Consider the following 16481-nt stretch of genomic DNA (forward strand, 5'->3'; position numbering starts at 1 on the left):
ACATACGGCTGCATCCGCCCAGCCCGGCTGAGGGCTTGGGGAACCCGGCGCTCACGGGTAGTCCGGGAGCCCGGAACACCCTGGCAGTCACGCTGAGGCCCAGTATTTTTTTTCCTGCGGCCCGGTACCAGGCCACGGCCCATAGTTTGGGAAACACTGTCTTGAATTATAAGACTATAGCAGTCAGGATATATTACCAACCACCAGCCTAGATTGTGATAGTGACTGTGAAATGCTAAGGAAGATTAGCAAAGCTATTAAAATAAAAAACTCAGTCGGGGATTTCAGCTATCCCCACATTGACTGGGTGTGTGTCATTTCAAGACAGGACACAGAGAGAAACATAAGAACCATCATACTGGGTCAGACCAAATGTCCATCTAGGCCAATATCCTGTCTTTCAACAGTAGCCAATACCAGATGCCCCAGAGGGACTGAACAGAACAGGGATCAAATGATCCCTCTCCAGTCATCCATCTCCAGCCTCTGACAAACAGAGGCTAGGGACACCATTCCTACCTAGCTCTTTTTTGAACCCTGTTAAAGTACTGGTCTTCACAACATCCTCTGGCAAGGAGTTCCACAGGTTGACTGTGGACCGAGTGAAGAAAAACTTCCTTTTGTTTGTTTTAAACCTGGTTAAATTTCATTTGGTGATCCCTCGTTCTTATGTTTTGAGAACAAGTAAATAACTTTTCCTTATTCATTTTTCCCCACTAGTCAAGATTTTATAGATCTCTATCATATCCCCCCTTAATTGTCTCTTTTCTAAGATGAAAAGTCCCAGTCTTTTTAATCTCTTCTCATATGGCACCTGTTCCAAATCCCTAATCATGTTTGTTGCCCTTTTCTGAACCTTTTCCACTGCCAATATGTCTTTTTGAGATGAGGCAACCACATCTGTGCACAGTATTCAAGATGTGGGCGTACCGTAGTTTTATATAGAGGCTCCCAGTCCCTCCCCCTCCTGCTCTGACCCATCAGCTCTCACTCCCCTCCCACAGCTGGAGGAGAGAACCCAGGAGTCCTGGCTTCCAACCTGCTGCTTTATTTCTCTTATTCTCTATCCCTTTTAGATTATTTCCTAACATTCTGTTTGTTTTTTGACTGACTTGCACATTGAGTGGATGTTTTCAGAGAAATATCCACAATGACTTCAAGATCTCGCTCTTGAGTAGTTGTAGCTAAATTAGTCCCTATCATATTGTATGTGTAAACTTAAAAAACATCAAATAGTTTAGTAGCACTTTAAAGACTAATAAAACACGTAGATGGTATCATGAGCTTTGGTGGGCACAGCCCACTTCTTCAGATGATGGGTCCACCCACCAAAGCTCATGCCCACCAAAGCTCATGATACTAGCTACATATTTTTTACAGTCTTTAAAGTGCTACTAAACTATTCGATGTTTTTTAAGCTTTTCCTGTTACAGACTAACTCAGCTACCTGTCTGAAACTATTGTATGCATAGTTGGGATTATTTTTCCAATGTGCATTACTTTACATTTATCAACATTAAATTTCATTTGCCATTTTGTTGCCCAATCGATTAGTTTGGTGAGATCTTTTTGAAGCTCTTCACAGTCTGCTTTGGTTTTAACTATCTTGAGCAGTTTGGTATCAGCTGCAAATTTTGCTACTTCACTGTTTACCCCTTTCTCCAGATCATTTCTGTTTTTTAATTTCTGTTTAACTAACCTCTTTAGTTTGGTGTAGTTCCCCTTTCTGAAATTAAATGTCACAGTATTAGGCTGCCAAGGTGTCTCATGGATGTTAAATTTTATTACATTATGGTCACTATTTCCAAGCGGTCCAGTTGTATTTACTTTTTGACCAAATCCTATGCTCTACTTAAGACTAAATCAAGAATTGCCTCTCCCCTTGTGGGTTCCAAGAAGCAGTCATTGAAGGTATCAAGACATTTTATCTCTGCATCCCATTTTGAGGTGATATGTACCCAGTCAATATGGGGATAGTTGAAATCCCCCACTATTATTGATTTTTTTATTTTGATAGACTCTAATCTCCCTTAGCATTTCATAATCACTTTCATTGTCTTGGTCAGGTGGTCAATAATATATCTCTACAGCTATATTCTTATTATTAGAGCATGGAATTACTATCCATAGAGATTCTATGGAAGATTCTATAGAGAGAATGTTTCTTGACACCTTAAATGACTCCTTCTCAGAGCAGCTAGTTCTGGAACCCACAAGAGGAGAGACAAGTCTTGATTTAGTCCTAAGTGGAGTGAAGGATCTGGTCTAAGAGATTAATATAGCTAGACCACTTGGAAAACATCCACTTCATGGGGAGCGGCAGTCAAAAAAGCAAACAATGTTGGGAATCATTAAGACAGGGATAGAGAATAAGACAGAGAATAGCTTATTGCCGCTGTATAAATCCATGGTACAGCCACATCCTTGAATACTGCATGCACATGTGGTCACCTCATTAAAGATACGTAGTAAGATGAGGGCCTGAAACAAAAGCCCATTTAGCACAGGCCTGGTTTGAAGCCTGAGGCTTAGCTGACAATGGACAACACTTGGCTAATATAAAGCAAAGCTAAACTGTGAGCAAGCAGCAGGCCCCGGCTCACAGAACTTGGCACGCTTGGCAGAACTAGGTACCAGCTGTAAAACAGTAATTGGTACTGGTTATAAGTTGAAAGCACATTTCAAAAGGATGGTACAACCAGCTCATTAAAAAGATCTTGGTACCCAGATGCCGCACAGATGGCAACCCAGGTTCAGGAAAGTGTCTAAAATGACAGCATGATGGATAGAGATGATCTAATCAAACCACAAAATACAGGGTGGTGGGTGGTATCTAAATAGTGTCAGAGGGTGGTAACCTGACAACATCAGAGGGTGGCAACCTGACACATCAGGAGTGATGTGTAACTTGTTTGTACCTGTATATAAAGTGGTGTATTGGGGCGACAGTCTTTGTCCAGCTGAGGGGGCAATGGGACATCCTACTGATTGAGCTGAGTCCAATGTTACGGGGTATATATGTGTAGCTGTTCAATTGAGTCTACTGATAACTATCACTGAACTTCGCTTAACAATAAACCCAGCCAGGCGCCTTCGATCCTGATCTGATTTGTGGTCTTTGAGGGCTCTCTCAGTGTCTGCTCTGTTGACTAATTGAGCAAGTCAACACAGCACACATGATTGAGCACCCATGCATGCAGCCTTCTGATTATTATCATCAATGGAGCTGGAGACCTCTCAGGACCCCATGACAATAAATCCTAACCTACTTCATTGGTGATCCTACTAGAAGATACCTTGGCATTGGAAAAAAGTTTGGAAAAGGGCAACAAAAATGAAAAGGGGTTTGGAACAGTTGCCAGATGATGAGAGATTAATAAGACCGGGACTTTTCAGCTTGGAAAAGAGACAGCTAAGGGGGATAGGATAGAAGTCTATAAAATCATGCCTGGTGGGGAGAATGTGAATAGAAAAAGCTATTTACTCTTTCCCATAACACAAGTAGGGGTCACTAAAAGAAATTAACAGGCAGCAGGTTTAAAACAAACAAAAGGGAGCATTTCTTCACATAATGCAAAATTAACCTGTGGAACTCCTTGCTGGATGATGTTCTGAAGATCAGGACTATAACAGGGTTCAATAAAGAGCTAGATAAATTCAGGGAGGCTAGGTCTATCAATGTCTAATAGCCAGGATGGGTAGGAATGGTGTCCCTAGCCTCTGTTTGTCAGAGGCTTGAAATGGATCACAGGAGAGGGATTTCCTGCTCTGTTCATTTCCTCTGGGGCATCTGGCATTGGCCACCATCGGAAGACAGGATACTGGGTTAGATGGTCCTTTGGACTGACTCAGTCCGGCTGTTCTTATGTTCTAAATAGAGACCGTAATATTATTACATTTAACATCCCTGTGGTGGGAAAACACCATAGTGGCCCAGCACTGTGGCATTTCATTTCAGAAAGAGGAACTACACAAAAATGAGGTTAGTTTCGCAGAAATTAAAAGGCACAGTGAAATCCTTGCAAGCTTCCTATAAACTCTTGAAAGACACCATAATAGAGGTTCAACTTAAATGTGTGCCTGACATTGAAAAACATAGTAAGAGAACCAAAAAAAAGTGCCACCATTGCTTAACATCCAAACTAGTGAGAGATAAAAAGGTATATAACAAGTGGAAATTACATCCTAGTGAGGAAAATAGAAAGGAGCATAAACTCTGTCAAATAAAGTGCAAAAATATCATTAGGAAGGTCAAAAAGTAATTTGAAGATCAGTTGGCCAAAGATTCAAAAAGAAATTTTAAGGACATCAGAAGCAGGAAGCCTGCTAAACAACCAGTGGGGCCAATAGACAATCAAGATACTAAAGGAACACTCATAAGGTCTTTGCAGAGAAACAAACTGAATTCCTTGCATTGGTCTTCACAGTTGAAGTCATGATGAAAACTCCCAAACCTGAGTCATTCTTTTCAGGTAACAACTCTGAGGAATGGTTCCAGACTGAGGTGTTGTTAGAGGATGGTTTGGAACAAACTGATAAACTACAGTAACAAGTTACCAGGACCACATGGCATTCACCCAAGTATTCTGAAGGAACTCAAATGTGAAATTGCGGAACTAACAGGGAGTTTAGAGAGGGAGTTCTCCAGGTAAAGGAGAAGTAGATACAGGACTCTTGAGGGAAGTGTGTGTTGTGTTTGGGGCTTTCTTGCTGTGTGCTGAGCTTGTGTTTGTGAGTGAGGGTTGGTGTGTGTTCTTTTTTTGTTTTTGTTTGTTTGTTTTTTCCCCTGTGTTTGTGAGTGAAGCTTTTTTTTTCTTTTCCTCCACTTCCCCTTGATGGAGTTTGTGCTGTGATTGGCTGTGATTGGTACGTGCTGTGATTGGCTATGATTGGCAGGTGGAAACTGTTGGTTTCTAATTAAAGTTTGAATTCTAGAAGTCTCTGCTGATTGGCTGAGCCTTGGTAGGGGGCGGGACTTTCAGGCACTCCAGGGCTTTATAAGGCAGTGGGCAAGCGACCAAGGAGCTTGTGAACAGGACAGCAGCGATGGATGGTGATGGGTTTGCTGCTGTTACCTGCACAGCATGTGCCATGTTTGTCTTCCTCCCAGAAGAAAGAACAGATTTCATCTGCATGAAGTGCAAGCTGGTTGACATTTTGGAAGAAAAAATTAGAGGACTGGAGGCCCAATGTCGACCCTAAGCTCGATCAGAGAGGATGAAGACTTCCTCGATAGAAGGCAGCGTTTAATCCTTCAAGCACGGCAGGCAGAGGAGCCAGAGAGGGCAGTACGTGACCAAGAAGAGAACTGGCAGCATGTAACTTCTAGAAGGGGAAAAAGGCCAACATGGGAATCCCCCAATGCTATAGAGATAAGTAATCGCTTTCAAGCTCTCTCCACAGGCTCTGCAGTGCTGAAAGCTTTGGAAGGGACCTCACAAGGAAGAAACCAGAAGGAAACACCATCTACCGGAAGGCATGGGATGCGTAGTCCTAGGGCTGGGGGTTCCACGGCCACCACTCCCAAAAGAAAACAACGGGTGGTGGTGGTCGGGGACTCCCTCCTAAGAGGGACTGAGCCATCCCTCTGCCGTCCGGACCTGGAATCTCGAGAGGTGTGCTGCTTACCGGGAGCTCGCATTCAGGATGTCACTGAGAGGTTTAGCGAGCAGATCAAACCTTCAGATAGCTACCCCTTCCTGCTTCTCCATGGGGGAACTAATGATTCAGCCAAGAATGACCTTGAGCGGGTTACTGCGGATTATGTAGCGCTGGGAAGAAGGATCCAAGAATTCGGAGCACAAGTGGTGTTCTTGTCCATCCTCCCTGTTGAAGGGAAAGGACTGGGCAGGGATCGTCGAATTGAGGACTTAAATGCGTGGTTGCGCAGGTGGTGTCGCAGAGAGGGCTTTGGTTTCTTCGACCATGGGACTCTGTTCCAGGCGCAAGGATTGTTAGGAAGAGATGGGATCCACCTAACGAAGAGAGGAAGGAGCATCTTAGCGGGCAGGCTTGCAAACCTAGTGAGGAGGGCTTTAAACTAGGTTCGTCGGGGGACGGTGACCAAAACCCTGAGGGGAGTGGGAAAGTCGAATACTGGGAAGAAATGCAGAGAGGAAGGAGCAAGAAAGGAGGACCCCAGTTTCGAATAGAGAAGATAGGGCAATCAACTGGTTACCTGAAGTGTTTGTACACTAATGCGAGAAGCCTGGGCAACAAACAGGAAGAACTGGAGGCCCTGGCCCAGACCAAGAAATATGATTTAATTGGGATAACAGAGACCTGGTGGGATGACTCACATGACTTGAGCGCTGTCATGGAAGGGTATAGACTGTTCAGGAAGAACAGGCAGGGGAGAAAAGGAGGAGGAGATGCACTATATGTAAGAGAGAACTACGATTGCTCTGAACTCCAGTATAAAGAGGGAGAAAAACCTGTTGAGAGTCTATGGGTTAAGTGTTTAAAGGAGCAAACAACAGCAGTGATGTTGTGGTTGGTGTCTGCTACAGGCCACCGAATCAGGTGGATGAGGTAGATGAGGCTTTCTTCGGACAACTGAGCGAAGCTTCCAGATTGCAGGCCCTGGTTCTTGTGGGGGACTTTAATCACCCTGACATCTGTTGGGAAACCAATACGGCAGTACACAGGCTATCCAGGAAGTTTTTGGAGAATGCTGGGGATAACTTCTTGACACAAGTGCTGAAGGATCCGACCAGGGGCCGTGCGCAGCTTGACCTTCTGCTCACAGACAGGGAGGAACTAATAGGGGAAGTGGAGGTGGGTGACAACCTGGGAAGCAGTGATCATGAGATGGCAGATTTCAGGATCCTGACCAAAGGAAGAAAAGAGAGTAGTAAAATACACACCTTGGACTTCAAAAAAGCAATTTTGACTCCCTCAGAGAACTGATGGGCAGAATCCCCTGGGATGCTAATATGAAGGGGAAAGGAGTCCAGGACAGCTGGCAGTATTTTAAAGAAGCCTTACTGAAGGCACAGAAAGAAACCATCCCGACGCATAGCAAGAGAGGCAAACATCGTAGGAGACTGGAAATCCTTGGTGAACTTAAGCACAAAAAGGAAGCCTTACAAAAAGTGGAAACTTGGACAAATGACCAGGAAGGAGTTTAAATGTAGAGCTCGAGAATGCTGGGGGGTTATCAGGAAGGCGAAAGTGCAAATGGAATTGCGACTGGCTAAGGATGTGAAGGATAACAAGAAAGGTTTCTATAGGCATGTTAACAAGAAGAAGGTGATCAGAGAGGGTGTGCGGGCCCCTAATGGATGAAGGAGGTAACCAAGTGACAGATGATGTGGGGAAAGCTGAAGTACTCAATGCTTTCTTTGCCTCTGTCTTCACGGACAAGGTCGGCTCCTGGACTTCTGCGCTAAGTGACGCAAGATGGGATGAAGATGTACAGCCCGTGGTGGGTATAGAACAGGTTAGGAACTATTTAGAAAAGCTAAATGTACACAAATCCATGGGTCCGGACTTAATGCATCCGAGGGTACTGAGGGAGTTGGCAAATGTCATTGAGGAACCTTTGGCTATTATCTTTGAAAAGTCGTGGAGATCGGGAGAAATCCCGGATGATTGGAAAAAGACAAATGTACTGCCCATCTTCAAAAAAGAGAAGAAGGACAATCCAGGGAACTATAGGCCGGTCAATCTTACCTCGGTTCCTGGAAAAATCATGGAAGGGATCCTTAAGGAATCCATTTTGAAGCACTTGGATGAGAGGAAAGTGATTAGGAATAGTCAGCATGGATTCACAAAGGGCAAATCGTGCCTGACCAATCTGATTAGCTTCTATGATGAGGTAACTGGCTCGGTGGACATGGGAAAGTCAGTGGATGTTATATACCTTGACTTTAGCAAGGCTTTTGATACGGTCTCCCACAATATTCTTGCCAGCAAGTTAAGGGAATGTGGATTGGAAAATGGATGGTAAGATGGATAGAAAGATGGCTAGAAGGCTGGGCCCAGCGGGTAGTGATCAACGGCTCGATGTCAGGATGGCGGTCGGTTTCTAGTGGAGTGCCCCAAGGTTCGGTTCTAGGACCGGTTTTGTTCAATATCTTTATTAATGATCTGGATGAGGGGATGGATTGCACCCTCAGCAAGTTTGCAGCTGACACTAAGCTGGGGGGAGAGGTAGATACGCTTAAAGGCAGAGATAGGGTCCAGAGTGACTTAGACAAATTGGAGGATTGGGCCACAAGAAATCTGATGAGGTTCAACAAGGACAAGTGTAGAGTCCTGCACTTGGGACAGAAGAATCCCAAGCATAGTTACAAGCTGGGGACCAACCAGTTAAGCAGTAGTTCTGCAGAAAAGGACCTGGGGGTTACAGTGGATGAGAAGCTGGATATGAGTCAACGGTGTGCCCTTGTAGTCAAGAAGGCTAATGGCATATTAGGTTGCATTAAGGGGAGCATTGCCAGCAGATCCAGAGATGTCATTATTCCCCTTTATTCGGCTTTGGTGAGGCCACATCTGGAGTATTGTGTCCAGTTCTGGGCCCCCCCCTACAAAAAGGATGTGGACGCACTGGAGAGGGTCCAGCGGAGGGCAACCAAAATGATTAGGGGGCTGGAGCATATGACTTATGAGGAGAGGCTGAGGGACTTGGCTCTGTTTAGTCTGCAGAAGCAAAAAGTGAGGGGGGATTTGATAGCAGCTTTCAACTTCCTGAAGGGAGCTTCCTAAGAGGATGGAGAGAGACTGTTCTCAGTAGTGACAGATGGCAGAACAAGGAGCAATGGTCTCAAGTTGTGGTGGGAGAGGTCCAGGTTGGATATTAGGAAAAACTATTTCACTAGGAGGGTGGTGAAGCACTGGAATGGGTTACCTAGGGAAGTAGTGGAGTCTCCATCCCTAGAGGTGTTTAAGTCTCGGCTTGACAAAGCCCTGGCTGGATTGATTTAGTTGGAATTGGTCCTGCCTAGAGCAGGGGGCTGGACTTGATGACCTTCTGAGGTCTCTTCCAGTTCTATGATTCTAACTACTAACTGTGGTTTGTAACTTATCCTTTAAATCAGCTTGTGTATCAAATGAGTGGCCGATAGCTAATGTGACGCTAATCTTTAAAAAGAGCTCTAGAGGTGATCCTGGCAATTATAGGCTGGTAACTTTTTCTTAAGTACCAGGAAAATTGGTTGAAACTATAGTAAAGAACTGAATTGTCAGACACAAAGATTAATATAATTTGTTAGGGAAAAGTCAACATGGTTTCTGTAAAGGGAAATTATGCTGTAATAATCAATTAGGGTATGTCTATACTTGCAGCCTATTACGAATAGGGCTGCAAATGTAGGCATTCGGAATTGCAAATCAAGCCCGGGATTTAAATATCCCACGCTTGATTTGCATCTTCCTGGCTGGGTGCCATTTTTGAAATTTACAAGCCCGGAATACCTGCCCACATCTACACGTGGCAGTGAAATGGGCGTTCGAAATAAGGCCCTATTTCAAACTACCTGTTAAACCTCATTGCAGGAGGAATAACAGGTAGTTCAAAATAGGGCTTTATTTCGAACGCCCATTTCACTGCTGCGTGTAGACGCAGGCAGTTATTCTGGGCTTGTAAATTTCAAAAATGGCACCCAGCCTGGAAGATGCAAATCAAGCGCGGGATATTTAAATCCCGGGCTTGATTTGCAATTCTGAATGCCTACATTTGCATCCCTATTCTGAAATAGGCTGCAAGTGTAGACGTACCCTTAGAGCTCTTTGAGGGGGTCAACATGCATGTGGACAAAGGGGATCCAGTGGATACAGTGCACTTAGATTTCCAGAAAGCCTTTAACAAGATCCTTCATCAAAGGCTCTTAAGCAAAGTAAGATGTCATGGGATAAGAGGGAACGTTCTCTTATGGACTGATAACTGATTAAAAGATAGGAAACAGGGTAGGAATAAGTGGTCAGTTTTCAGAATGAAGAGAGGTAACTAGTGGTATCTCACAGAGGTATCTTGCACTGAGATCAATCCTATTCAACATATAAATGCATGATTTGGAGAAAGCGGTAAACAATGAGGTGACAAAATTATCAGAGGAAACTACACTGTTCAAGATAGTTAAGTCCAAAGTAGACTGCAGATTAAAAGCTACAGAGGGATCTCACAAAACTGGGTGACTAGGCAACAAAATGGCAGATGAATTTTAATGTTGATAAATGCAAAGTAATGCACATTGGAAAACATAATCCCAGCTACACATACAAAATGATGGGGACTAAATTAGCTGTTACCACTCAATAGAGATTTTGGAGTCATTACGGATAGTTCTCTGAAAACATCCACTCAGTGTGCAGCGGCAGTCAAAAAAGCAAACAGAACGTTAGGAATCATTAAAAAAAGGGATAGAGCATAAGACAGAGAATATTTCATTGCCTCCATATAAAGCCTTTGATGAAGGATCTTGTTAAAGGCTTTCTGGAAATCTAAGTGCACTATATCCACTGGATCCCCTTTGTCCACATGCATGTTGACCCCCTCAAAGAACTCTAAGGGTACGTCTACACCTCATCTCAAAAAAGATATCTTGGCATTGGAAGATGTTCAGAAAAAGGCAACAAAAATTGTTAGGGGTTTGCAATGGCTGCCATATGAGGAGAGATTAATAAGACTGGGACTTTTCAGTTTAGAAAAGAGGAGACTAAGAGGGGATATGATGGAGGTCCATAAAATCATGACTGGTGGGGAGAAAGTAAATAAGGAAACATTATTTACTTGTTCCCATAACACAAGAGCTAGGGCAATGAGGAGTCCTGTGGCACCTTAGAGACTAACAGATTTATTGGAGCATAAGCTTTCGTGGGCAAAGACCCACTTCATCAGATGCACAAAAGCTTATGCTCCAATAAATCTGTTAGTCTATGAGGTGCCACAGGACTCCTCCTCGCTTTTGCAGATTCAGACTAACATGGCTACCCCTCTGATACAAGAGCTAGGGGGTCACTCAGTGAAATTAATAGGCAGCAGGTTTAAAACAAACACAAGGAAGTATTTCTTCACACAATGCACAACCTGTGGAACTCCTTGACAGAGACTGTTGTGAAAGCCAAGATGATAAAAGGATTCAAAAAAGAGCTAGATAAATTCAGGGAGGTTAGGTTCATCAATGGCTATTAGCCAGGATGGGCAGGGATGGTGCCCCTAGCCTCTTTGCCAGAAGCTGGGACTGGGTGACAAAGGAGGGGTCACTTGATGATCCCTGTTCTGTTAATTCCCTTTGAGGCACCTGGCACTGGCCACTATTGAAAGACAGAATCCCAGGCTAGATGGAACCTTGCTCTGACCAGCATGGCCAGGCTTATGCTTTTGTCCAGATACCCGGTGTCCCTCCCCCACTCTAACCACTAGCCCCAACCCTCCTTCCAGGAGCAGGCAAGAGAACCCAGGAGTCCTGACTCCCAATCCCCACTCCAGCCCCCTGACCCCAGGTGGGATTGTGGCTCTCGCCTGGAATTACCTGAATAGATCCCAGCTCGGTCCTCAGCAGCTCGCACTGAAACAGAGACCAACACACACCATCATATGCTGGGAAAAGGGGGCAGTTGGGTGACCAGATGCCTGGGTTCTCCCCCCAGTTCTGGGAGGGCAATTGGGACTGGTGGTTAGACCAGGAGACTAGGTGCCAGGTCTCCTGGGTTCTCTCCTTCAATCCAAGAAGGGAGTGGTGATTAGAGCAGGGGACTGAGAGCTATGATGTTTTCATGAGCTAAGTCCAAGTATATACATTTGAAAATATCTGCCTCCCTCACCCATCCAAACAGAAGGGTGAGTGCTCTGGGCCCATCCCAGGTCTGTCTCACCTTCATAGTGTGCAGCAGCAGCTTGGGACGCTACAAGTTTCTGGCGCCGTGACTTCTTCCCCTTGGGGACTGACAAAAAGAAGGGAGAATTGCACTCAATTTTGTGCCATACAGGTCTCGTGACACACATGGGCAACATTTGGTGGGCTGCCCCTAGAGGGCAGCATTACATGCAGACATATGGACAGGCAACCACAGAATCCACTCACCCCTTCTCTGACTCACCAACCCACACTCCCCTCCAAAAGCTGGGGAGAGAACCCAGGCGTCCTGGCTCCCAGCCCACTGTTGTACCCTACCAGGCCTCACTTCCCTCCCAGCAGTCCTGGCTCCAGCCTCCCTGTTCTAATTCACCGGAGCCTGGGAGAAAACCTAAGTGCCTGGGCTCCCAGCCCTGCTGCACTGGGGTGGGGATGTTGCTGTGGGACAAACACCTGGGGTTCATTCACCTGATCGCTTCTCCCGCAGTACTTCCTCTTGGGCCAGGTGTTGCAGGAACAATCCCTGGGAGCTGCGGCCAATAGGGGGCACCAGCTGGGTAGGGGACAGTGCAGTGAGGAAGCGATTAATGGAAGTCCAAGTGATACACACACAGAGCACACCACCACCACCCCGCAATGTCTGTATTGACACCCTTCCTTAATAATACACCTTCGGGGAGCTCCAGCCTTTCCGAGTAACACAGGGTGGGAGGTTACTTCTACTCTCTTCAGAGCTCTGATCCCTCAGGGGAGGACCCAGTCTCCCCCAACCCCTACTGGGGTCCCAGCTGCCCTGCCCCTAAAAAAGAAAAGGGGATGAATAAGAATGAAAGAAAGAATGAAGGAAAAGATGGATAAAGGAAGAAACAGACAAAAGCCCAGAGAAAACAAAGAAAGGAATAACATAAGAGCAGAGAAAAGCAAAGCCCAAGAGAGCGGAGGGGAGAAGTGTCAGAGTGATGGACAAATCAAATGAATGAGTGAGGGCTCATCTAGACTACGGGGAAAGGTTGAAAGAAGATATGCAAATTCCTCAAAAAATGAGGTTTAAGCGACTTTTCGACAAAGGGGGGGAGGTTCGCCAAAAAAGTCATGTCTTAACTACTTTCAAATTCCCATGGAATTTGCATATCTTCTTTCGACCATTCCATGTAGCCCTCAAAGACAGAAAAGAGAAATGCAAAAAAAAAAAAAAAAAAAAAGCTGAGCAAACGGAAGATGAAATGGCAAAGCCACAGAAAGTATAGACAAAATAGGCCCTGCAACGAAGGGCAACAGAATGTATGAAAAGTGGAGAAAAATGACACAATTAAGAAGAAAGAGAGAGAAAGAATGAATAAGCTTATGATGGAGGAAAGCAAAATAAAAAGCAATGAAAAGAGAAAGAGTGAAAAAACACAATGAAAAGACAGATGGAAGAAAGACAAAAAACAAAACGAATGAAAAAACCCCCAAGAGAATGAAAAAAGAAAAGGAAAAGAGGGGCCGTGGAAAAAGGCTGAATGAGGAACTGAACAAACAGAAGAGCGAGGGAAATAAAAGCAGAAGGATGAATGAGGAGGGAGGAATGAGGCAAAGACAGAAAGAAGGAAGAACGAAAACCCAGCAAAAGGGGAAGGAATGACGCAATGGTTAGAGGAAAATGCAACCAAGAAAGAGTGAAGGGTGAAATGAAGACTGGAGAGAGAAAATGAGAGAGCAAGGGGATTGCAGATGGCAAGGATGAAGGGAGGAAATACGAAAGAAAGTAGGAACAAGAAAATGAAAGAACAGGAGAAATATATTCAACATCCAAATGACATCAAAAGCTATCGGGCACTTACAGCCTACTCCGTTAGCCTCATTTAGCCTGGACACTTTAATTGACAGGGTTTTTTCCTCCTTCCCCTCTCCCTTCTTTTTCTGCTTTATAGTTCAACCTGTGTGCCTCTTGCTCCATATTTGTCATCTGAAGAAGTGGGTTGTGCTGACAAAAGCTCATGATATTATCTATGGGTATATCTATACTATGGGACAAGGTTGAATTAAGAGGTACAACTTCAGTTGCATTAATTGTGTAGCTGTAATCAAAGTATCTTAACTCGACTTCTGGCACTGTCCACACTGCAGGAAGTCAAATGGAGAACACTCTCCCTTCAACTTCCCTTACTGGCTCAACCAGAGTGCCCCTCTAAGTTCGAGCTAGCATGACTTTACTAGACCTGCTAACTTGAACCCTGGATGATTGACAGCGGCAGCTTCCATTGTTCTCTGTAGTGTAGATGTACCCTAGATATATATTTTGGTTAGTCTCTAAGGTGCTACAGGACCAATGCTTTTTTAAGATTTTTCAGACGAAATGAAGAGAGAGAAGAAAAAGTGAATGAAAAAGCAAAGGGAAAGAAAACAATCCAAAAAATGAGAAAACCACACCCATGGGGAAGGTAGCCAGTGTGTGGGGCAAGGGGGAGGGGCACAGACAGTATGGAAGGGGCCCAGACTTACCAGCTCCAGTGCACCTGGCATCTCCTCTGGCAGGTCCTTGCAAGAGAGACATAGATGGAATAAAGCTGGAATTGCCAGGAAGGGGCGCTCAACCCGGAAACCATGAATCCTGACCCACAACCCCCAGCTTTGGGCCCCCACCAGCCCTGCCTCTGCCCCTCACTTCCAATGCTCAGCCTGCTCACTCCCAGTAGCCCAGCCCTAAGCGCAGCTCCCCCTCCCCCCCCCAGCTGACTGTTCTGTTCTTGTTATTCCTAAAGTCAAGGTTTGAATGCAGGTGCCCTGGACAAATTCCAGTTTTGGTTTTTCCCTTCTGCTTCCCAAAATCCTACAAGTGTGTTTCAGAGCTGGGCAAGGGGTCCCTGTGTGACCAGCTGCTCTGTGGTGCCAGGGGAGGGCCCCTGTACTAACTCATTGGGGTCTTTCAGTGTGAAAGGGACTGAGGCAAGTTGCTCTGCAGCTCATACAATGGCTTCGTGGGACGTCACATTTTGTGTCAGTTGCACCCTAGGACCTGGGATAATTGCACCTGGGTTTGATGCCTTTTGCAAGCGACTTGGGAGCCCTGGACAGCTGGAAGGTGCCAAGTAAAGAAACCCACAGCCTGAAAATAACATGGTGAAATGCTGCCACAGCCACTTGCCTCACAGAGCCCAGGAACTTGCACCCCATCCCTGGCACCAGCCAGCAACAAATGTCAACAGCAAATTGTCTCCCTTAATGGCAGGCAGGACTGGCCCTAGGGCAGCGCTAAGGGGCGCTGTGGGGCAGCAAGCAGGGTTGGGGCTCAGCAGGGGGCGCTTTCCTCCAGCAGGCAGGGGCTAGCCCAGGGCAGGGCTAGGGGGAGCTGTGGGGCAGGGAGTGGGATGTGAGCTCAGCAGGGGGTGCCCTCCCCCGGCAGTCAGGGCTTGTCCAGGGCAGGGCTAGGGGGCACTGTGAGGCAGGGAGTGGGGTGGGAGCTCAGCAGGGGGCACTCTGCCATGGCAGGCAGGGCTGACCACAGTGTCTAGTAACACAGCCTGAATTCAGAACACCATGTTCAGGGCATCTCAAAGTTTGTACCTACTAATGCCCCATCCATCCCTACTGCTGGAAAGGCATCACTTCACCCCAACACACAGGGAAAACTGAGGCATGATGTGGGGGATACAGACACTTTAATCCTGAAAGCCCTCTGGGCTGGGTGGGTTTGGGAGTGAATCAGGAAATAGAACAAATCTAATCAAGATACAGAAGATTTTATAGCGAGGTGTGTGCATGTGTGTGCACATGATGTTGTAAGTTCAAGTGGTGTGTGTTTGCACAATAAGTATGTATGTGTGAGTAGCTGCAAAGCATTGTGTGTGTGTTTGTGTATAGTAGGCATGTTTGCAAAGAAGTGTGCGGGTTATAGTTTTGGGGGTGTAGTGGAGTATGCGGAAATGTAGTGAAGGATTGTGTAATGATGTGAGGGTGGTTGTATTGTATAGCGGTGGGGGGTTTGAGTTGTGGGGTTTATGTGTAGCAGGGTGTATGTAGTGGTGTGGGGGTTGTGTAGCAGGTTATGTTTAGTGGGTGAGTGTACAGCAAGTGTGTGTAGTGCTGATGTGTAGCAGAATATGTGTGTAGGGTTGTGTAGCTGGGTGTATATAGTGGGTTGTGTATGTAGCAGTGTGTGTGGAGCAGGTAGGAGGATCGTGGAGTAGTGTGTTGGTGTGGAGCAGTGTTGTATAGCAGGGTGTCTGCATAGCCAGGTATGTGGTGGTTCTGTAGCTTGCCGTGTATCAGGATGTGTAGCAGTTTGTGTGTGTAACAGGTTGTGGAGTAGGTTGTATATAGCAGTGTGTGTGTGTGTGTGTGCGCATGCGCGCGCAGCAGGATGTGTGCATGGCAGTGGTGGTGTTGTGGACCAGGATTGTGGAGCAGTGTGTGTTTAGCAGAGTGTGTGTGTTGTGGGTTGCATAGTAGGGTGTGTCTAGTGGGGATGTGTTGGGGTTATGGAGTGGTGTGTTTGTGTGTTTAGCAGTGTATGTGTGTGTAGTCTGATACTATTTAGCAGGTTTGTGGGGGTTGTATAGTGGGTTATGAAGTGGGGATGTAGTGGTGTGTATGTAGCAGGGTGTGGGGGAGTGTAATGGGTTGTGTATGGGGATGCAGCACATTATGTATTCAAGTGTGTGTAGCAGTGTTGTGTAGCAGGGTGGGGGGCTATGTAGTGGC

The 16481-nt window shown here is 45.8% G+C and overlaps 1 protein-coding gene across 1 annotated transcript in view; it reads right to left on the reverse strand.

The window, feature by feature from the left end:
- Positions 1-16481, reverse strand: part of LOC102454093 (uncharacterized) — a 32077-nt gene that overhangs the window by 13391 nt on the left and 2205 nt on the right. Inside the window, exons 2-6 of the mRNA XM_075908294.2 lie at positions 14283-14318; positions 12469-12597; positions 12267-12351; positions 11818-11886; positions 11475-11510 (exon numbers count right to left, since the gene is read on the reverse strand). Of these exons, the coding sequence (XP_075764409.2) occupies positions 11475-11510; positions 11818-11886; positions 12267-12351; positions 12469-12597; positions 14283-14318 (355 nt within the window). The remainder of the gene's footprint in view (positions 1-11474; positions 11511-11817; positions 11887-12266; positions 12352-12468; positions 12598-14282; positions 14319-16481) is intronic.

The sequence above is a fragment of the Pelodiscus sinensis genome, chromosome 22 (genome assembly GCF_052426305.1).
Source record: "Pelodiscus sinensis isolate ZL-2025 chromosome 22, ASM5242630v1, whole genome shotgun sequence".
Lineage (NCBI taxonomy): Eukaryota > Metazoa > Chordata > Testudines > Trionychidae > Pelodiscus > Pelodiscus sinensis.